The sequence below is a fragment of the Lemur catta genome, chromosome 20 (genome assembly GCF_020740605.2).
Source record: "Lemur catta isolate mLemCat1 chromosome 20, mLemCat1.pri, whole genome shotgun sequence".
NCBI lineage: Eukaryota > Metazoa > Chordata > Mammalia > Primates > Lemuridae > Lemur > Lemur catta.
The window spans coordinates 29,883,993-29,906,590 of NC_059147.1; the positions used below are offsets into that span (position 1 = coordinate 29,883,993).

Genomic DNA, 22,598 nt, shown 5'->3' on the forward strand with positions numbered 1-22,598 from the left:
AGCCTTGGAGGAGGCCACAGGACAGCTGGGGTGCCGCTGAGACACGGGTAGGGGCCGGTGGGGCCCAGCCCTCCCCTGTTCCTCCCAGCCACGGAAGGGGGCTCTGCCTCCCCTTCCTGCCCTGGCCGGCAGGACGGGCCATCCCGGCAGGCCCTGCACTCTGCTGGGCACACAGCCCGCGGGGCTCCCAGGGGCCGTGTCTCACCTCTGAAGAGGCCAGGCGATCCTGGGCCTGGGAGAGCCTCGGGGCCAGAGGATAACGTTCCTCGCAAGGAAACCAGGGACTAGTTACAAATTTAATAAAATTCACCTTATAAATTACAGCAGCAGCCCCGGGGCTCAGTTCGCTGCCCCAAGAGAAGCAAAAGTTGGGCAAAGCTGGGCAGCCGTTGCTGGAGAGGAAGTTGTCTCAGAGTTCCGGGGCTGTGGAGGTGACAGTGGGCCAGCGCCGCTGCCTCCAGGATGGCCACAGGGCGGCAGCGGGGGCCGGGCCGAGGCTCACGGGCCGGTGGGCGCGCAGGGAACGGGACTTGGGGCGGAGGCGCCCTGGGTTCCTCAGTCCAGACTGGCCATGAGCAGGTGCAGCTCGCGGAAGGCACTGCCGTGGCGGCCGCGCAGGCAGGACTTGCTCTGGACGAGGCGGCTGATGCTCTTGAGCTGCTTGTAGCAGAGCCGGCACTTGTGCAGCCTGCGGCGGAGAGGCAGCGTCAGGGGGCCACCCCCGCCACCATGGCCGCAGCCGACGCTGGGGCTCCCGCTGTCCTGACCACGCCAGCCCCTCCCCCTGGGAAGGCGGAGGCACAGGACCCCCTGGGCCACGCCAGGGATGGGGAGCACAGCCCGAGCACGAAGGAACCCAGTGCCAGCCACACCCACCCATGCCCTGAGCCACTGCCCCAGTGCGGCTGGCAACAGCAGGGCCCTCACCTCTCCTCCCGGCTGATGTCCACGCCCACAGAGGGCGGCGCCGCCAGGATGTCAGTGATCAGGGGCAGAAACCTCTGCAGGATCAGCTTCAGGGAGGTGCAGCCTGTCTGGACGTAGCTTCAGGGGTGGATGGATGGATGGGGTCACAGAAAGATAGAGACGGGGGTGGGAGTGGGGCAGAGAGAGACAAGCAGACAGACACGCAGGCCTGTTCCCACCTTGACCCCTCTGGACCACAGCGGGGGCCACAATGCTTCACCGCCCCCTCCCAGGGACACCCAGCCCTCGGGTTCCTTTCTGGGGTCCTGGCCAAGGCGTCTTGCCTCGCCCCTGGCCGTGCTGCAGCGGGCACCGCCTCCCACACGTACCTCTCGTACTTGCTCTGCAGAAGCTTCTCGATCTGGGGCAGCACCGTGGTGCACAGGTCCAGCTTCCACAGCGAGCTGGGGGAGGCCAGGACACGGTGCCGTCAGCCCCGCCCCGCCCCTGCCCCCTCTCCCCCTGCGGCCACTTACGCTTTCTGGTTGACGATGTTCAGAAGGTCCACCACCACCGACAGGTCATTGATGGCCACGGCCGAGTCCACTGATGTCTGTGCAAACGGAGCCCCGTCAGGGCGTGGGGGCAGTGTGGCCCCGAGAGGGTGGGGTGGGCTGGTGGCATTGGTTGGAAGGCATTAACAAGACTACGCCTAATGTGAGTGCAAGACCGGGCCTCTAAGGAGGTGCTCAATAAACAGCTTGTGATGACGATGATGACAATCTCAGTACGATGACAGGCGTTGCCTGGCCCCCGCCTGCCCCCACCTGCCCCTTGTGGGTTCAGCCCGAAGCCCAGGCTGCAGGGGAAGGGGGTGGGCGCTTGCCTTGATGTCGCCGGTGGTCCACACAGCCCGCACGGTGTCCAGGTTCTTGTGGCGGCTAGTGAGCACCACACACATGGTGTCGTGGCCTTTGCGGATCTGTGACATGGCATCCTCGTCCACCAGCTCCGCCTGCTGGGGGATCTTGACGGCCTGCGTGGGACGGGCACCCAGACGCTGGCACGGGAGCAGGCGGCAAAGCCCTGCCCTGGCCCCACGGGCCTCCACCCCGCCCCGGGCTGGGCCCCCACTACTCACGGGCAGGAAGTCGGAGGCCTTGAGCCCGATGGGCTCGTTCCGGGTGGCAGGGATGATGGCTGGCTCGGCCTTGGGTGCGGGGGTGGAAGTGATGACCGGGGACCCGGGTGGGGCATCAAGCTGAAGGGGTCCAAAGTGGGAATGAGTAGCCAGCCTGAGACCTCTTCTCTGCCTCTCAACACGGGGGTCCCCCAACTCCAGCCCCTCTGAGAGCCCCCCACCACGCCCGCCCCGCCAGACGTACATTTGGCATCGGGAACTGCACGTCCATGGCTGGGCTGGGCTTTGCGGGCTCCTTGGCTGTGGCTGTGTCTGGCGGCAAAAGGGAAAGAGCGCTGGGTCGGGCTGGGGGATGGGGGGACAGGAGGGACAGGCTCTGTGGAAACCCAGCGGTAAGGCAGGGATAAGATGAGGTCCCCTGAGGGGAAAGCCGGGTGGAGGGGACGGATGCCTTGTCGGACAAGGTGCTCGCTCCAGCCCTGCCCCTTCTCTAGTCATAAGAAAGGAGAAAACATCTGCTTTAAGTCCCAACCCCTCTGCCAGGGCCTTGTGGGTCCGGCCTCCCCCAGCTCCTGCCGCTGCCCCAGGCCCGAGGCCTCCCCCACCCCCGCCCGGCCTGACAAGGCCCCGGCTGGTGCGCAGCCTCCTCAGAGCCTCCCGACAGTCCCATCCACAGCAGGCCCAGGGACTCCTCTCTGTCCCCTACAACACGCGTCCCCCAGCAGACTGTGGCTGGCGCCTACTGTCTGCTCTCCACACAGCAGCTGTGGGTCCTGAGGGGAGCGCCTGTCGCCAGGGCCTCGCGTGGCCCCGGCACGCAAGGTCGTAGGTGCCCGGAGACAGGCGGAGGACGAAGACGGCAGCAGAGGCCGGAGGCTGTGCCACGACGGGGCCTGGGAGGGGTGTCTGGGGAAGGTCTTGGCAGGAGGGGCTCACAGGGAGAGAGGGGGCCCGGCGGGCCAGGCCCTGCCCCGACTCACCGTCCTCTGGGGGTGCTGGGAAGGGCTCGCTCCTCCGGGGCGGCGTCCGACCTGCAGAGCCAAAGGGGGTCCTGTGTGCGAGCCCTCCCGGCCGGGCCTGCCCGGGACCCAGGGCCCTGTCGGAGTGTGGGGGACGGGAGGTGGCTCCCCGGTACGCGGCTGCAGACCCTTGGCCCTGCCCCCCAGCCCGCTCGCCCCACCTGCTCGCCCCGCAGGCCCTCCCTCTACTCAGGGCAGGGCAAGGCGAGGAGCAGCTGCGGGCCTGGCAGGGGCAACCCAGGGTCCTACCCCTCGGTCCCACAGGAGCACGAGCAGAGGGCCTGGGCCCCGGTGTGGGTTAGGGATGAAGCTAAAGGGACCAAGGGACCCTCCACCCCCGTTTCACAGATAGGGACACCGGGCTGAGGGGAGCGGGGGCCCGGCCTCACTGATGCTGTTCTTGGGCTGGAAGATCTCGTTGTAGTCCTCGGCGTTCTGGATCTCCGCCCGCGACTCCCGCTCGTCCCGGTCGTCCTCGCTGCTGGGGCTGCGGCGCTCACTCTCCGAGTTCTGCTTCACCCTGCGGGTGCAGGGCCCAGCCGAAAGGAAGCAGGGTCCCCGTGAGGCCCAGGGCTGCCTCCTGGGGCCTCCCCCGTGGTGGGCCTGCTCCCGTACCCCCCGCCCTCAAAGGGCCGCAGCGCCCCACCTCTGAGGCTTGCTGCAGGTCGTGCTGGGCCGCTCGTAGATGCGCCGGAGCGGGGCGCTGGGGTTGGGCGGCAGCTGGGCCAGGGGCCGGCTGTCCTGCACGGGGTCCTGGGCCACCGTGCCTGTCCTGGTGACCCGTGTCAGATCCACCACGTAAGAGGAGACGTTGCTCTGGGAGAAGGCCACGCCGATCTGTGGGAAGTGGCAGAGCTGGGGCCAGGCCTGGGGGCTGGAGGGGCCAGATCCCAGCAGGGGGAAGGGGACTGGGGGGGCCCCAGGTGGACGCAGGCGGGTCCCCAGTGGAAGGGTGGGAGGCAGGTGCCGTGGCTCTCTCACCAGCTGGTCATTGCAGATGGCCAGGTCGGCCACCTTGCCCCAGTTGACGAGGACCACGTCAAAGCAGCGCTCGGGCTCCCAGCCGTAGACGCGCAGGGAGTCCTGGCAGCCGCTGTACAGGCAGCAGCCGTCGGGGTTGAACAGGACGCTCCTGCGCCAGGCAAGAGTCAGCGTGGGCTGGTGGCACCCAGCCCAGCCTCCCACCAGGAAGTCCGGAGAGCCCAGGCCAGGGAGGCCCACCCACGCCCACCCACTCAGCCGCCCGTGTACCTGACAGGCCCCGGCTCCCCTTCAATGCAGCTCACCACCTGGAATTTCTCCAGATCCCAGAAACGGATCGTCCTACAAAGGCAGCCACGTTGTGCCAGGAGGCCAGTCCCCCCATCCTGGCCTCCACACGGGCCCGTGGTTTGGGACGTCAGCTTCTTTCCAGAAACCTCTCTCCCCCCAGGGCCAGGGCCATGAGGAACAACGTCTGGGGCAGGGGCAGGCCCTGACTCAGCAGGGGGCTGGGTGTGCTGGCCCCGACAGCCACGGGCCTCCCTGCACTGTGTGTTCCCACCAGGTGCCCTGGGACCCAACCTACCCATCAAGGCACAGACCCAGGACACTGGGGCCAGGGAACCAGAGCTGGGGGAGACACGGGACCAAGGTCCAGTCCTGGCTTGGCTGAAAGCCAGTTCAGTCCACACAGGATCATCTGTGTGGCACATGACACCCGAGGGCAGAGACAGACTGGGAATGGAGACACACAGAGGACAGAGGTGGGGAGGGACGGCAGTCATGGACGGGAGCCCTACTCCTCCTCCTCACCTGTCGGAGCTGCCGGAAGCCAGGAGGTACTCGTTGGGGTGAAACTCCACCACGTTGACAGGCCCCGTGTGACCAGGGAACTCAGACATCATCTTGCCGGCAGTCAGATCCCAGAGCTGGGGGCAGGCGGGGGGAGGTCAGGGCCAGGCTGGGCACCTCGGCTGCTGCCGGCTCTCCCTCTAATCCAGCCCAAGCTCTGTGTCCACAAACCGCTGCCCCCAGCCCTCGGCTAGGTCGGGCGGAGCTACCTTCACCGTGTGGTCGTCCGCGGCCGATGCCAACCACTTCCCGTCGGGGCTGAACCGGAGACAGCGCACGGCCTGGCTGTGGCCCTGAGGGAGGACAGAGTGCCGAGCTCACCCTGGGGGCCTGGGCCCGACTCCTCACTCCATCCCTGTCCCTGACACACAGTGCCCTCCTGGGGGACAGGCACAGAGGCGACAGGTGGCTACATTCAGATGTCACGGAAGGACATCGCTCCGTGTGAGGCCTGCAGGACACTCCAGGAAATCAAGCCTGTGTGGTCATATCGTTTGGGAAACTGTAATTTATCCCCCCTTTTGGAGAGTTAAATGCCCTCTTTTAATGTCAAAGGCTCTGAAAACCTCCAACTACCAAACACACGAGAACAAGAACCCCCTTCACCTAATGACACCAGTCACCTGCCTGGCTTTGCTCGGAGCACAGTTTGATCAACATGGCTGTGGGGGACTCATGGAAAGCAGAGGGTGCGGGTGGGCCCCCCACGGCACTCCTGCTCCACTCCAGGTCCACGTTTCACGTTCTCGCCCACCTTGGACAGCAATCCCCGCCACCCCTGCCAGGGTCTGGGCACCACGCCCTGCCCAGAGTGTGCAAGGTACCCGTGGGGTGGCCGACAGAGGGTGCCGTCCTTACTCTGTATCGGAAGACACAGCCTTTCCTTCTGATGTCCCAGAGCTGCAGGGGACAGACACAGAGGGGTGGAGTCAGGAGAGGTCATGGCCAAGTCCAGGAGCCTGGGCAGAGGGCAGCGTGCAGCCATGGGCGGACAGTGGGGCTCATCACGCCCCACAACGACAGAGGGAGGCAAACTGCTCGCTAAAGCCGGGCACCCTGAGCAGAATGTCTGGCCGCTGCCCGCACGTCCGCCTTCCCTGGGAGGGTGAGGACGCGGCTGCAGAGAGGGAAGACGCCCCAGACCGAGGAAGCCCACCCCGCAGGCAGGTCAGGCCCCAGCCGGCACCCGGCGGGGCCTGTCGGGAGACGCAAGGCACAGGGTGGCATCTCACCTTGATGTTCGTGTCCTGGGAACCAGAGGCTACAAACTCGCCATATGGGTGGAAATCCAGGCTGCAGATGTTGGCTTTGTGTCCCATGAGTGTGCGAAGAACTAACAAGAACGAAAGCAGACACAACGGCGTGAGAGCGAGGCGGCTGGCAGAGAGGGGCGGCTGCGTTTTCTGTGTGGTTTAATATTAACTGTCCAGAAAATTAGAACAACATGGATTTTAAAAATAGGGGGAAAATCAATCAGAGTCCCGCCACGCTAACAACCAGTCTTCCCGTTTTCCTCTTAAGAGGTGACAGCCCTTTCTGTTACTCAAGTCCCCAGAAAACACATCACACCTCCCTAGACTGTGCCCGTGGGCTTGTTCATGAGTGAACCCCCAGAGGCTGCAGAGCCAGGTCACCACTGCACTCAGCTCAGGCCCTGTGGACGTGGCGCTCACAGTCTGCAAGGCGCACAACCCTACCCGGGACAGCACAAGGACAGAGGCCAGGAGTTTCCAGCTGGAAGAGGAGCTGGTTGGAAAGAGAATGCAGGAAGGCTTCACGGAGGAGGCGCCATTTGAGCAGATGTCAGTGGGTAAAGGATGAGGGCCGCTGTGTTAGGCAGATGGAAGAGGTGGGGAGAGGCCCCAAGGATGGCAAGTGAAGGGCACGTCTGGGGAGACGCTGGTGCTCACACTGGTCCTCTGGGCTCAGACCCCTGTCCAAGGGATCTCGAGGGAGGCCGTGAAGACAAGTTGAGGAGCTCTGAGAACTGGGAGAACACGGGAGACCCCCAGGACTGAGCACCCCGTGACCACCCGACCTGTGGGGGTGTGCAGCTGGCTCCCTGGCCAGGCCCGCCCAGCCTGCAGGCAAACTTGGTGGTACCGTCTCAGCATTCTCTGGTACCATTCAAACCTGTCTCCCGGGTCTTGCTTTCTGAAAGATTTACAGTTCCACTGTCTGAACGAAACAGATCAGCCCGCGAGCGCTGAGGCCAAGGGATATGGAAGTCCAGCCATCCTTACATACGAGCCAAGGTGAAACAGGGAGCCTGGTGAGGTAGTGAGCTCTCTGTTGGAGGAGGTGTTCAAGACTCCGGATGTAACACTTTAGGGACAGGAAGAGTCAAGATCGAAGCACTGGGTGAATTAAAGGAACGCCACTGTATACTCTCCTCCACCCCTCAATGTCAGCACGTGGGCTCTAGAGCCAGACAGTCCGAGGATCAGTCCCCGCTCTGCTCCTCGCTTGCTGTGTGACCCTGGCCGATCACTCGCTCTCTCTGAGACTCACCCTGGGTCGTGGTCAGAACTGAGTGAGCAAACGGACATAAAGAGCTAGCCTGGGCCCGGCACACGCTAAGCACTCAGTAAACGCCAGCTACGATTCTTGCCGTTCTAATTCTCCCTGCAGCAGGCCTGCCTCCATCCCCTCCTGTCTGCCCCCGAGCTGGACCTTCTCTCCTCCTCCTCAGGCCAGAGCACGGGTCCTCATTCTCCCGCTTCTGGCTCCAGTGACAACCCACTACCCAGGACCATGGCCACCTGGGCACCTCCCTTGTCCCCACGATGTCTGCTGAGCACTGCCGGTGTTCGACGGGCTGAGTGATTTCTGGGCATTAGCTCACCGATTCCCCCTGCCCTGCCCCCCAACACGCCAGCAGGTGGGCGAGGGCCTCAGGCTGAACAGCAGGGTCGGACCAGAACTTGGCCCAGGCGTCCGCCTGCTAAGCAGCTTCCTGTACCAGGAGCCTTGCCTGGGTCAAGGCGGCTGACCTGTGCTACAGCTCCTCGGACAGGCCAGGCACAGGGTAGAGCAGGACAAAAGTCATCTGCTCTCTCTGTTATCTGCCTTGAGGACAAAGCCCGTTCCTCGTCCAGCCGCCCACTGCATCCATGCCCCTCTGCAGCAGGCCCTGCCAGGTGCTGGCACTGGGACCAAGCAACCTTCACACCCTCTCAAGGCTGTCACATGAGCATCTAATGCAGCGGCACCAGAACCCGGGACAGCTGTCCCATGCGGCTGTCAGGGGCTGCTGGGGCCGTGGCATTGCCCCGCTGACCAGGGAGGCCTGGTGAGTGCAGGGCGGGAGGACGCAGCCTCGTGCTGGCTCCCGCTCCAGTCCACGCCCGCCCTCAGCCCACTCGCTTTGCAGCCCATGGCGGGGCTTCAAAGCCCTGCCCCGCCCTGTGGCGTCCCACCCCTGCGTGGGCCAGCTTCTTAAGGGCAGGCCACCTTCCTGTGGGGGCCTGTGGGATCCGCTGGGCTGGCCACCCTCGCCCTGCGGCTGTGCCGTGGGAAGCGGCACGACCGCATTCTTCTGCCGTGACTCCTGCCTTTGCTCTTCTGTCCAGCAGGGCTCTTGGAGGCCTCCTGATGCCCGGACTCAGCCATGGCCTCTGGGAACCGCATCGTGGAGGGGTCTCCGGCGTCTGTCGGCCACACACGGGAACCTGCAAACCCTCCCAGCCAGGCAGCTGCTCGGCCTCCGCCTCAATCCTCCAGCGACGGGGAGGGGCAGCCCTTTAAGGCATGTGATGTGACAGGAGGCCCCCTTCGCACCTCTTCTGCACCTGGGGCTCAATTTGCCTCTGTCACTGTCACTCACGCTCTGGCAGGTGGGGATGGAGGTGGGCCTGAGGTCTCAGCTCCAGCTGTCGAGAGCAAGTTTCTCGTCCATCTGAGAACCGTCAAATGTGAGGTAGCCAATGGCAGAGCACAGAGCACTGGGATGGGAGTCCTCACACAAGGATGCGGGTCCCAGGTTCCGCTATGCACAGCTACAGGGTCTTTACGAAACTTAGCGCCCTCCCTGGGCCTGTCTGCTCACGTGTCAGATACGGGGGCCCTGTGCCCTTGGCTCTGCATCGGAATCACCTGGTAGTTTCCTGAAAACCAGACTCTGGGCCCACCAGCCACTGATCAGGTGGGGTCCAAGCCAGGCATCTGTAAGCGGCTCCTTGTGGGGTAGCCAGCCCTGGGCATCCAGGGCCCAGAATCCAGAGGTCTTCGGTTTTCATTTCTTGGCCACCTCAAGAAATGCTCACATTTCCCTTGTAATCAAAACAAACATGGCTAAGGAAGCCCGAGCAGCATGCCCGGCGTCCTGGCTTCTTGCTTCTGTCCCTTGCTCTTCAGTGAACAGTCAAAGGCTGGTGGCCATGCACTGGGACTCAGGTCCAGGGAGGTGACCACCTTCTGTCCGAGCCTTTCGCCTTCTCAGTTAGAGCCCAGCCAGCCGGGGCTCACGCCTCCTCTGCCCCACAGCACTGGTGTGGCCAGGTGGTGGGGACCACGTGCTAAGACACAAAGCAAGCAGCCCTGCTTGTTATCAAAGAGGTCCTTGGGCTCTTTTGTTCTTTTCTTTTCGTTTTTTTTTTTTTCTTTGAGATAGTGATCGCCCAGGCTAGAGAGCTACAGTGGCAGTTCACACCAGCCTCAAACTTCTAGGCTCAAGCAATCCTCTTGCCTTAGCCTGCCAAGTAGGTGGGACTACAGGTGCGCGCCACCACGCCCAGCTAATTTTTTTTTTTTTTGGACATGGGATCTCACTATGTTGTCCCGGCTGGTCTTGAACTCCTGATCTCAAGTGATCCTCTCCCTTGTCTTCCCAAAGTGCGGGGATTACAGGTGTAGGCCACCACATCCGGCCTCTTTTGATCTTAGACAGACCACCACCAGGTATGCAAGCAACACGCAAGGGGCCAGGGGCACCACCTTTCTTGAGGAGCACCTACACAAAAAGCCCACTGTCCTCGAGCACAGTGAACCTTGCCACTGGGCGTGTGCGGTGGACGCCCACTGTCCTGCAGCCGATGTACAGAATGTGCCAGGAGAGAGGCCCAGAAGAACCTTCAAGTCTCAGCCAGGCACGAGGGCTCTCTTCTAGAAAAAGCAGCCTCGGCAAGATCCACGCTGCTGTTTCCTCTCCGGGGCTTTAGGGGGGTGGCCTCTCGCCTGGCATGCTGCAAGGTCCAAGCCAGAGGCGGCCAAAAAGCAGTAGCAAACAGGTCTTATTTGGACCTCACAGTGCTGGCCCGCTCAGTGTTCTGAAAAACTGTTGACTTAGCCATTGACATTTAAAAATGGGTGGATTCCACATGAATTTCCAGATTTCCAGATTCTCTTAAAAAGCCTGCAGAGCTGGCAGCACCTGCTGAGGCTGAGTGGCGGCAGGCGGGACTCTCTACTTGGCCCAGAACTGAGGGCGCGAGTTTCATGACTGAAAGATCCCCAAGAGGACCTAGCACAGGGGTGAATAGACCCACACCAAGGCTCATCACTGTGAAACTGCAGAACACTGGGACACAGACCCTATAAGCTTGCAGAGAGAGAGAGGTCGCCGGTGGTGAGAAGCTGTTCCCTGTGAAGGACCTGGGATCAGAACAGCACCGGCCCTCCTGGTTGCCACTGTCCCAGTAGCAACCCTGGAACCTAAAAGGCGGTAGAGCTGCACCTCCAAAATTCCGACAGCAAATTATTTCCAACCTAGGATTCTATATTTAAACTTATTAAAAAAAAAAAAAGTATGAGGGTAAAATCAAGTCATTTTCTGCCATGGAAGGTCTCTAAAACCACGCCTGCCATGCACCGTTTCTCAGTAAGCTATGAAAGCATGTGCTCCAGCAAAAAGAAGGAGAAAACCGAGAGAGCTGACGATACGAGACCAGGAAGAGCAGATGGAAAGAGAGACTTCCCAGAGAGGAGACAAAGAGGCCCACGGTGACAGCTGGGCTACAGGCCCCTGAGGTCCAAGGCCACTGGGTCCTGGAGGACAGAGGCTCTGAGAACACCTGGATTATGGGATAGGTTTACTCTTCTGGCAGAGAATTTGGGGATGAATTATTGACAGGGACACTGAAAATATACAGATGAAGAACAGAACAATTATTAACTCCACGGAAACTAAGTCATAAAAAGAAAAGAAACACAATCGGCTGTGAAAGACATTCACGTGGCCCTTGCAGTGTAAACACTGTGCATTTCAGTGGTGATCCAGGGAGGGTAGGAGAAGCGCTGTGAGTAGATGCGAACGAAACTAAAATAAAACACAACCAACAGAAGATCTGCCCCCCAGGCCCACATCCCAGGTGGCACCAGTGAGCCGGGGCTGAATCGGGGCCCACGCTCCCCAGTTTTTCACAGCTCTCCCCACACAGCCACCTCACTCGCTCACATGTCCTGTGGGGTCCCTGGCAGCGCCTGACGTCCTCCCAGGTTCTGAATCCATACACACACCCGCACATCCACCCACACGGTCATTCATTTAGACATTTCCTGCCCCCCTCCCCCGCCCCCCCCCCCCGTGCCAGCCAGTCAGGAGGCAGCAGTGCGCTTTGCTGCCAGGCTCACAGGGACGTGGGCACCGCCCTGTGTGCTCAGTGTTCCCGGAGTGAAGAAGCCAGCCTAGCAGGGCGGGCTTCTCGGAGGAGGCGCTCAGCCGCACAGCCTGGAGACTAACGTGGGCCGTGTGGCTGGGAGGGGAAGGCGAGCTCGGAGCCTACTTTTGGCAGCTTCCAGGTCCCAGACGCGGATGGAGCCCGACTGGGAGCCAGCCACGATGAGCTCCTCGGGGGTGTTGAGGCGGACACTCTCCACGGGGGACGTGTGACCCGTCAGGCTCTGTGGAGAGAGGGTGACAGCTTTAGTGCACTGCGTGGACAGACGCCACCCCCCCAGGCTGACACCCTGAATTCTGGGTCCCAGGGAAGGCTTCCGCGAGCAGTGGCCAACGCGGGGAGGCTGCGCCCACAGGGGCCACGCCAGGCTCTGCTGCAGACGGCCGCCGAGACGCCATCCTCTCAGCCGCAGCTCCCGGGGCCAAAGCCCAGTCACTCCCCAGCCACCTCCCACCTCCCCCCGTGCTCTGACATGGGTGTCACTGCGAAAATGGCCCTGGGCCCCTCTGAGGAGAGCAGCTGGCCAAGATACGGAGCTGCGGTCCCTGCAGCCCTACGTGCAAACCACCCACCCAGGCTCTGCCCCTGCTCTCTGCCGACACGAGGCCCTCAGCGAGGGACGCCGCGGCAGAACGGAGGCCGGGCTCGCTGTGGGCACACGCCACGCCATGCGCCCACGCAGGGCCCGCGGAACCCCGAGGGCATGGAGTGACTCTCCTGGAGGACCCAACTCGGAGCAGGTCCCCGGCTCAGCCACTCTGTCGGGGGAGGTGCCGGCTTCTCCAGCTTTCTGGAGAGGAGGCTGGAACACCTGAGGCCCATGGTGTCTGGCCACCCCGAGGCACAATGGCACCGCTTCAGTGTCTGCTAGGACAGCAGTCCCCACGGGGGTCAGAGAGTTCCAAGCAGCTTGTCTGACTCCCAGACGTCCCTGGTAGGAGCACACACAGGCACAGACCCCAGGGAGCACAACTGGGCAAAACCGCCCACTCCCTTCACACCAGCAACTCGGCCTCTGGGGACTCGCCCTCTACACACACAGACTCAAGGTTATTCACCGCAGTCACCCAGCAAGACATCGGGCACAACATAAATGCCCATGACAGGAAACCGGTGAGCTCAGCTGCTGGCTCACCCATGCTCGCCCACGCGGTGGACTACTGCCCAGCCCAGAAACGAGTGAGGCAACGAACCCTTCAAATGCGATTCACCCTAATCCACCACACTTTTAGGTACAAAAAGATGGAGGACAGCGTACACACCATGATAGCGCCTGTGCGAAGAGCAGGGGAGGACATACGCATCTGCCTGCACACGTATGAAGCAACTCTGGAGGGACACAGACGCAAGTGAGAACTGTGGCTGCCTCCAAGGAGCGCTGTGGGGTCGGGGCGGGAGGAAGACTTTCCACTGTTTACCCTCTATCTTTGGGAGGTTGAACCGTATGAGTGTATCACAAACTCAAAAATAAACAAAAATAAATCAAAGTGGACAGTCTGCAGAGGGCGTGCATGTGCATCAAGCCCAGGTGAGACGGACGCTGCTGGGGCTGACAGCTGCACCTGGCGTCCAAAGACAAGTCTGAAGGCCACGCTCAGACTGATAACCGTGCTTCTCTGGGGGCAAGAGCATGGGGTCATGGCCTGCCCCATTTTTGATTTTCAAGTGTGTATGTTACTCCTTTGGCATTTGAGGGGGAAGAAAACACATCTGAACTCTAAAAACAAAGTAAAACAAAACAAGCTGGGCGCGGTGGCGCACGCCTATAATCCTAGCACTCTGGGAGGCCAAGAAGGGAGGATGACTTGAGCCCAGGAGTTTGAGACCAGCCAGAACAACAGCGAGATCAGATCTCTCCAAAATTTTTTTAAAAGTTAGCTGGGCGTGGTGGCACATGCCTGTAGTCCCTGCTACTGGGGAAGCTGAGGCAGGAGGATCGCTTGAGCCCAGGAGTTTGAGGTCGCAGTGAGCTACGATGACACCACTGCATTCTAGCCCGGGAAACAGAGCAAGACCCTGGGTCCAAAACAAACAAACAAACAAACAGACCATCTTAATTCGTTCTTACTGAACCCCAGTACCCTGGCTGCGGTTTGGGTAGACCTGGATCTAGCAAAAACAACGAAGTGATTAAGTTTCTACTAATGAATATCACCTCCCACCATTTTTTTTTTTTACCTTCATTTCACCAGGAGTCAAAAGAATGATACTGCATTTGTTGGCATGGATGCAGGGAGAAAAAAGGTTAGGTTCCTATGCTGTCGGTGAAAATGTAAATTGATTTCTGGAGGGCAATTTGGCAATATGTTTTGAAAGCTTTTTAAAAAGTGCACGCCCTTGGAGTTAATGCAGCCATCACAGATCTGCTCAAAGATTTGGGGAGATGAGGATGTTCACCACCACATGGTTTAGCAGAGCCAAAAAACTGGAATCAACCTCCATGCTGACAACAGGGTGTGGCTAAGTTAATTACAGCTCATCGCCACAATGGAATACCAGGAAGCCATTAAAAATTATGTCGTAAAGGAATATTTGTTGACACAGGAAAACTCTTACAACATTGTTATTTAAAAAAAAAAAAAACAGGCTACACAGGAATAAGATAGTGTATAGGAAAAAAAATATATGTATGTATATTTTTTTTAGAGACAGGGTCTGGCTCTGTTGCCCAGGCTAGAGCACAGTGGTACAATCATAGCTCACTGCAGCCTCAAACTCCTGAGCTCAAGTGATCCTCCTGCTTCAGCCTCCCGAGTAGCTGTGACTACAGGCACATGCCACCATGTGGAAATGTATTTTTACATATGTGTGTGTGTGCATTTGTGCTTTTGCATGTGTGCATGTGTGTGTACATGTATACATGCATCTTTCTCAGCACCTACAAGGGCACAGATCAAATCACCAACTGTAGTAGTCTCTGGATAATAGAACTCTATGTATTAATAATTTTAATTTTTCTTCTTTATGCTTCCCTGTTTGGAAAACAGTTTCCAACATTGAACATAGTTGTGTAACTAGAGGGAAAATGCTACTAAAGAACTAGCTCCCTAACCAGCTGCAACCAGGTTCCCCCAAATCCTTGCTGTGGAATGAGGTTGGGAATGAATCAAAATAAATTTGCACACGCAGACGCCAGGCGGGCAGATGGGCAGGTGGGCAGGGGAGGACTACAGGCCTTTCAGCTCAGTCACAGGCCGAGAGGCTTATTTTAGCCTCTTCCTGCAGACTGTCTGGATTTCTGTCCCACAGGCAGGTGCCTCCCTCATTCCTGGGGGCTGGCTGCTGTCCCAGCCACCCTGGGGTGTCCTGGGCCTCCCTGAGCAGACAGCTGGGGGGAGCGCTGACGGTGTGCTCTGTCCAACCCCCCCCACACACACACTCCTCCCTCCACCCCTGAGCTGGGCCCCCAGAGGATGGGGTGCCCTGGGCTCCACAGAATCTGCAAAGGCGCCTGCTCCCCAGCCCCCAACCACGCCCTGCCCCATCCCCCGCTGCTCACCATGATGCAGTTGGGCTTGTTGATGGACCACAGGTTGACACGGCAGTCATCCCCGCCTGTGGCCAGCAGCCGCCCGGAGGCTTTGCCCAGCACCAGCGAGGACACATTGCTGGCGTGCGCGACGATCTCCTCTACACAGGAACGGAGAGACAGGCAGTCAGGGGGGCTTGATGCGGCCACATGGAGGTCGGGGGGCCCTGCTTGGCCACTAGCTCTGCCTCCCTCAGCTCCCCGTGGTGCCCAGACCCCTCCCGCAGGAGCTGCAGGACCAGCAGGCAGGGAAAGGCGTGGGCCCGAGACAGAAGCAACCCTTCGTCAACTGCAGTCGTTCCTGTCCTACCCTTGGGCCTTGTAATTTTTTTCTTTTTTCCAAATATCACCTGATCATATTGACCAGCTATACTCAATTTTTAATACTGACTTGCTATTTTTAGTTACCTTTGTCTTAAGCAATAATATCCATAAATTACAAGTTTGATACACTCATCATACTTTTTCCAATGATACAAAAAGAAAAACAAAAACTATTAAAATAAAAATTACTGACCCAAGCATTGCCTCAGTACCTCTCAGCTACTGCTCTACACACACGCTTAGCACAACATACTTTAAGAACTGAAGTTGAGGCCGGGCACGGTCACACCTGTAATCCCAGCACTCTGGGAGGCCGAGGTGGGAGGATCGCTTGAGCTCAGGAGTTCGAGACCAGCCTGAGCAAGAGTGAGACACCTGTCTCTACTAAAAATACAAAGAAATTAGCTGGGCAACTAAAAATGGAAACAAAAAATTAGCCAGGCGTTGTGTCAAGCGCCTATAGTCCCAGCTACTCGGGAGACTGAGGCAGGAGGATCGCTTGAGCCCAGGAGTTTGAGGTTGCTGTGAGCTGGGCTGACACCACGGCACTCTAGCCCAGGCGACAGAACGAGACTCTGTCTGGAAAAAAACAAAAAACCCCAAGTCGACTCTAGACCAGCTGTCCCTATGGAAGCTCGCACAGGCTTCAGCTCACAGATTCAGAATGACCAATCAGCTGCCAGTCTGAGCTCTGCTATCTGCTACTGTGAGGCCTTAGATAAGTCACTGGCCCTCTCTGAGGGCCGGGTTCTGGTCTGGTAAATGGGAACGATCGTTCGACACCCGATGCCAACGATTCCAAGAACACATCATGAGCGGCTCCAAAGTGGGTGAGCGCCCCGCGGCCGTTAGGCAGGATCAGGACTAGTCGCCATGCGAGAGGCGGCCAGGGGACCCCAGGCAGGCAGGCAGGCACAGGAGGCAGCAGACTGAGCAGACTGGGGGGCGGGGGTGAGGGCTGACCAGACAGAGCAGGGGGTCCGTGGGCGGCCACGAGGGCCCCTGGCCAGGCCTGCAGGCAGCGGCAGGGCAGCAGACATGCGGCTCAGAGGGCCTCCTCAGTGCTCTGAACGGAACGGGGCACGGGCAAGAAAGCAAGTGGCAGCCCAGGCCTCCGAGCCAGTGCCCGAGTGAGCTCTCCTGGGAGAGAGGAGAACAGTCAGATCTCCACATACAGGCCAGGGGAAACCCCCACCATGCCGATCCCCAGAGGCAACTGGGAGGCTGGCTTGGGTGACGCCGAGGAAAGGGTATTGCATCTGTCCCGTTCTGTGCCCCAGCTCCGGACTCCACCCTGCCCGGGTCTCTCTAGTGTGGGCTTCGGACCACAAGGAGACTGGGAAACGGGGCCCAGGAAAGCTGCTTGCTGGGCAGCCTGGCTCACAGGGGCTACCAAAAATGCCCCGGGAACCAGGCTCACGAATGACACCCCACCGCATGGCCTGGCCAGGGCAGAGCCGGCAAAGGCAGCACCCAGCCCCAGCAAGGGCGAGAGTTCCCTGCAGGCCCAAACGTGAGCCACTGGGGACCCTGCCATTCGGATCCAAGGGAGCTGGGCCCCCCTCTAGTCTTCATGTCAACCATAGAGGCTTCTGTCTTCTAGACACTGTGGGGACAGACACTTGTCTGTTCAACAGCTTCTGCCCAACCCAGAAAGAGGGCAACCCTCCTTCTCCCCGGGCATTCAGTTCCTGAGCCTTGAGCCCTCTGCCCTTCCCTGCAGATACCCCCTGTGTGTGCTGCCCTCTGCCCAGACCTGCCCGGAGGCCTGTCTGTTACCCTGGCTCTCAGCCCTCCCAGGGAAAGTTCTGGCTGGGCCCCACCTCACTGGGCCTCAGGACTGCTGCCCCTGCAGACAGCCGGTAATTCATAACGTAAGTATTTCCTGGGTGCCTGCTCTAGGGCTAGCACTGGGGAGGCTGTGGGGAGCGCGGGAGCGGGTGAGAGACGGGGAGAGGGGGAGAGAGGGAGAGAGAGAGAGAGAGAGAGAGAAGGTTCCTGTCTTTATGTTCCAGTGTGATCAGGTGGTTCCCAGGATGGGCACTGAGCTGGCAGAGCCACAGACTTTGGGGGAGAAGGATTTGGAAGCTGGGCCCTTCTGAAAGGGCCCACACCACTCCCTCCAAGCAGCCTGACCAGGGACTGAATGGAGACCATGTAGGGACAGGGTGGGTGGGGGTTTGGGGACACAGCATAAGCACCAGCAAAGGAGACACAGGGCACTGGCCCCGGGAGCTCCCCCTCTATCCAGGCCACACAGGACAGCAAACGCCAGTGGCCTAGGCCCGGGTACCTGATTTTAATGCAAACAAAAACCCTCAGTGTCTACTGGCAGCCGGCTAACAGCTGCTGCTCTGCCCTGGGGCACAAGCCCACACCAGTGTCCCCAGCTCTGCGGTACAATCCGGGCCCCACAACTCAGACAAAGCTGGGGAACACTTTGCACCCTGGCCAAAGGCGCTGCGGACCTGCATCCCCAGTGGAAGATGCAAAGAACCAGGTTTCAATGACGAATGTTGGCCAAGCACCTCTGATCCTCACCAGAGCCTAGAGCCACAAGGAGCCAGAGGTCATGCGGCCATGGGCTCTTCAGACAGTTTATTTCCACGGAAACCACAAGCACATGAAATCCTCAGCAGATGCCCCACACACCTGATCACATTACTTTCTGCTTAGATGGCTTGGCCTGGCTATAGCATCAGGAGGGTTGGGTCCCATGGACATGTGCCCTTGCAGAACTCACTAGCTTCATGCGGCACCATGTTCCTCCTGTAGCTGTGTCACAGCCCATGGTCTCCTCTGAGTCCTTCCAATACACTGAGCTTCTTGCCTCAGGGCCTTTGCACTTGCTGTTCATGCGGCCTACAGCATTCCCTGCCCCAACCACCACCTCTATCACCCAGTTAATTGATTCAAAGCACAGGCACCAGCTTGGAATTACAGAATGAGAGACAGATGGGCACGGTGATCTAATACTTGCCTGTCGCTCTCCCCAGGTTCTGAGCGCCCACTGTACAGGGACCTTGTGTGTTTTGTCCCCCACTAGCTCTATGCTCGGGAAAGACCCGCTGTTGAACGGATGGATACATAATCCCAAATACAAAGCCACTCTGTCCAAAGTGTACCCTCCTTAGGAATCCATAACAGCGTTCTCCCAAAAACCCAGGGCTTTGGGAACAATGTGAAAATGGCCCAGACCTCTCACTTTACAAATAAGGAAACAGAGGCCCCAACAAAGGGCTTTGCTCAGGGTCTCGTGGTTAAAAAGTAGTGGATCTTGCCTCAGCTACTGAACACAGCCCAGGGACAGCTCACAGCAGAGGGTGACCAGGTGGAGCACATCAAAGCTATGCCAACCAATTATCACAGGTGGTGCCAATGTGTAGAAGAGTTCTCAATGATCTGGGGACCCTGGGATCCTCAAGATCCTTTCAGGGAATCTGAGAGGGCAAAGCTATTTTCATACTACTGCTAAGATGATATTTGCTTTTTGCACTCGTGTGTTCACAAGCATACAGAGGAGTTTTCCAGAACATATATTTGAGTATATATTCTTGTTTTAAAATGTCTAGTATTAATTTCTAACATGATAAATACTGATAGATACAACCCCCATTAACAAAAGCACTTTGGGGTCCCCAATAATTTTTAAAAGTACAAAGAAGTCGTAAGATCGAAGAGTTTAGAACCACTAGTATAGAGTAAAGGCGGGGATGGGGTGCTCACGCATCCAGAGCCCTGTTAGCATTCCGCTGCCCACCCCTCTGCTCCTTTCACCGCCACCCCCACTCCCGCGATGCTTTTATCTGACCGGGGAAGTTTGACTTGTAAGAGGTCTGAAAATGCGGAGAACAACTTTCCGGATTTCCCACCCCATTCTGCCTGGCAGCCTAACTGGAAATCTTGTGCTAAGTGCTTTATCACGGTCATTCTCTCACGTGACTTTATAGAACCAACGCAGGTATGAACCAACCAACATAGGTGTGATTATCTCATTGTACAGATGAGAAAACTGAGCCTCAGCGAGGTTGAGTCACCTGCACAATGTCACCCAGCTAACAAGCACCAGTCATGATTTACACCTGGGTCTATTTTACTTCAAGGCCTGAGCATCTCCACCTGTGCCAAGAACAAAGCTGAGCGTTCAGGCCCCCCAGCAACAAGCAGGTAACAGAAGAAACGAGGTGACGAAGAAAAACAAAAACCACTCACGCAACTTCCAGGCCGTCTTGGTGACCACAGGAGTGGCCATCCTTCCGCTGGCTGGCACCTGAAGCCCCACCCACAAAATGGACTGTGCTTTCCTTGTGGGGTGGGGGTGGATCCCCCCCAGATCCACCAATCAAGTTGGCAAGGAGTTTCCAAACATCCAGGCAGAGGAATCCTCGTCTCCTGGCCCCGGACCGCCTCGTGGTTTTAAATCATCCACAGCAGCAGCAGCCTGTACACATCGGTCAGGGCCCAGGATCATGGAATGTCAGGCTTGAGCCATCTCAGCTCAACACTGGGCTGGAACACAAACAGAGGCAATGGCTGGTTAGGAAAACTTGGTAAGGGCTGCAGCTCCCTGGATCACCAAGGCCACTCGGTAAAGACTAACACCCACCAAAGCAACCACAGCCAGAAGCTGCATCACAAATTGGCTCTGAGAATCCCAGAGGAAGCACCTCGGGCAGGGTGACTTGAACACAGGGAAAAAGTCCTCCCAGACGCTGGGCTAATGGGAGCCGGCTGCTCCGGGATGCTGACTGCCTAAAGTGCAGCAGCTGCAGTGGGGCGGGGAAGACCACGTGTCTGCAATTCACACAGATTTCTGGGAGTCACTGTTTTTGCCTGACGTACAGGATGGGGGGTGGAGTCAGAAGCTAAGCTTGGGGGCCCACGAGAGGCAACCCAGAGACAGCCACCGAAGGTCCTCCTTGGGGAGAATCTCAAAGAGGACCCTGAGGGTCCAAACCCCAGCTCCTGGCAAGGGAACCACTCCTGCCCACTGCAATTCCCTAGCACAGGGCTGGGAACTAGGCCTCCGGTCTGGGTGTGAGAGGGTAGGACTCCTCAACTGAAAGGCCATCTCATGGTGCCTCCCACAGCCACTTCACCTCTTTCCCATGAACCCTCTCGCCTCCCGTCCCCTTTCTCCTGGGTCCCCTAGTTTTGCCTCGCTAGTCCTCCGTTCACACACCCTCTTTTCCCATCCCCCGCCCCAGTCTCCCAGTCAGGCATATCCTGTCTCCTGAGCTCCCTAACTTGGCCCCTGACTCGCCACACTCCCTTCACTCCCCTCTCCCATCTGCTATCGGTGTCCCCCATTCATTCACTCTCCTGCTTCTCCCTATTCATTATGCATCCTCCTGCAGACCCCCAGCTCTGCCTCCGGCCTCCCTGGTTTTCCCCCTCCCGCCTCCACGCCGGCCCCGCTCGTCCGGAGGCTGGGCTGGTCCCTCGGCCTCGGCTGATCCTCCCACCCCTCTCAGCTTGCGGGGCACCGGCTCTAGCCTCCCCCCGCCGGGAGCCCTCTTTCCCCGCAGCCCGGCCGGCCCCGCCTGGCTCGGCCCGGCCCAGGGCCCACAGTCCCCTCGCCTCCTCGTCCCCTTGCCCACTCCACCTGCAGCTGCGGCTCGGAAGGCCGAGGCTCTGCTCCCGGCGCGACCCCTACTTGCCTCCATCCCCTGCCCTGATTGGCCGCTGCTTGACAACCGACCCTCACAACAAACCCTCCAGCCCAGAGCCCCGCCCACCTCACCTCCCGCACCAATCAGCCGCGGCGGGCGCTCCGCCTCCCGTCAGGATTGACCAATGGAACCAGGCGCTTCTGCCGCTTTCCCTAAGTACCCGCCCTCTTTTCCCGAATCGGACTACTCACGAGGAAGGAGCGTTCAAGAGCCTCCCCTCGGCCTCTAACGAACCAATGCGGGCTGCCATTTCCTTGCTCCCGCCTCTGTCTCAAGCTTTCCCTCTACTTCCCCTTTCCTTCTCTTCCTTGAACCTAGTTTGCGTTTGAAAACTTTGCGAGACGCCCTCCAATGGCGGCTGCACCAATTGCTTTAGCAACCGTCCTGGATCGGCCAATCAGCGTCCGCATTATTGGAAAAACCAATTCCCAGCTAGCCAATGGGAAGGGGCCTGCGGGAGCCGTGCGAAGCCGTGGCCCTTCCATCTTGGAGTGGGGCGAAGCCGCCTGAGGCCTTAGTCGGCATCTTGCCGAAGTTGTCTGTCTGCCCCTTCCCTGCAGACCGCCGCCGTGGCCTGAGGACTTTGCTTGCCCCTCATCGATGACGGCCTGAATCCTCCACCGCGGGAAGCCTAGAGGGAGACAGCCTGATTCCGGGTCCGAGTCACGTGTGCTGCCCCGCAGCAGCCTCGGCCAATGGATGAATGCGCAAGTGGCCGCTCCCGTAAGGGGACCACAGTCTAGGAAGTCGAGAGTGGCCGACTTTGTGACACCTTGGGCGGGGTGGGCTCCGGGAACAGCAGTAACCGGCCACGAGTCAGGGCCCCTCGCCTGGTCCGGGGCCGCTTAGGAGAAACTCGGCCCCACGGAAGCCTCTGCCCGGGCCAGGCCCCGTCGGCCGCGAGGTGGTCCAGGCTTCTAAAGACCCTCGAACTTTCCCGTTTATCCTCCCGTCTTTCAGCGCAGGTCGGGGCTGCTTGGGCTGACACTAACGCTCACCACAACCCTCAGGGGTAGGAATTCTTGCTCCCATTTACAGATGAGGAAACTGAGTCCCGGGTTAAGGTGCTGATAGAAGACCACACAGCCAAAGAGTAATGGCCCCAGCATTCGAACCCTTGTCCCTAAAGCCAAAGCCTGGGGATTGCCTACTGTACGCACCTCTTCTGTCTTCGACAAGAGGCAGAGGGTCCACCTGTGCCGTGATACTTTTGGGAAGCAGTCCCAGGCATTGGAACACTCTTAAAAGATTAGAGTAACAGAGTAACACTGGATCTAAACTGTCCAGCCTGCATTTCCCCTCACTGTGTATTATGAAAAACTTGATAATATAATGATACAACCTAGATTTTGATACTTGCTAACAAGTTTGCCATATTTGCTTTGTGTATTTTTTTTTTTCTGGAACGATTTGAAAATTGTAGATATGACGTTTCACCCCTGACACTAAATACCGAACAGGTAGCTCTTAAAAATAAGGCCCTTATTCTGCATAATCATTGTGTCACCACCCCTAATTCTCTAACACCCAGTCTATAGTCACATCTGCCCAATCGTC

The 22,598-nt window shown here is 58.9% G+C and overlaps 1 protein-coding gene across 2 annotated transcripts; it reads right to left on the reverse strand.

The window, feature by feature from the left end:
- Window positions 1-283: 283 nt before the first annotated feature.
- KATNB1 (katanin regulatory subunit B1) lies at window positions 284-21,286 on the reverse strand. Of its 2 annotated transcripts, none has more exons than XM_045533624.1 (20): window positions 21,233-21,286; window positions 19,582-19,878; window positions 15,016-15,146; window positions 11,622-11,739; window positions 6,132-6,232; window positions 5,758-5,799; window positions 5,109-5,192; window positions 4,861-4,976; window positions 4,318-4,389; window positions 4,048-4,198; window positions 3,713-3,903; window positions 3,456-3,586; window positions 3,028-3,078; window positions 2,292-2,359; window positions 2,048-2,167; window positions 1,793-1,942; window positions 1,443-1,519; window positions 1,296-1,370; window positions 928-1,044; window positions 284-688 (listed from the first exon to the last, which is right to left on the reverse strand). In XM_045533624.1, the coding sequence occupies exons 2-20, from the start codon at window positions 19,619-19,621 to the stop codon at window positions 556-558; spliced, it is 1,968 nt and encodes a 655-aa protein (XP_045389580.1). In that variant the 5' UTR covers window positions 19,622-19,878; window positions 21,233-21,286; the 3' UTR covers window positions 284-555. The 2 variants fall into 2 exon arrangements, with proteins under 2 accessions (XP_045389580.1, XP_045389579.1); XM_045533623.1 differs by lacking the exon at window positions 21,233-21,286 and adding an exon at window positions 20,975-21,132.
- Between the last annotated feature and the right edge of the window lie 1,312 nt (window positions 21,287-22,598).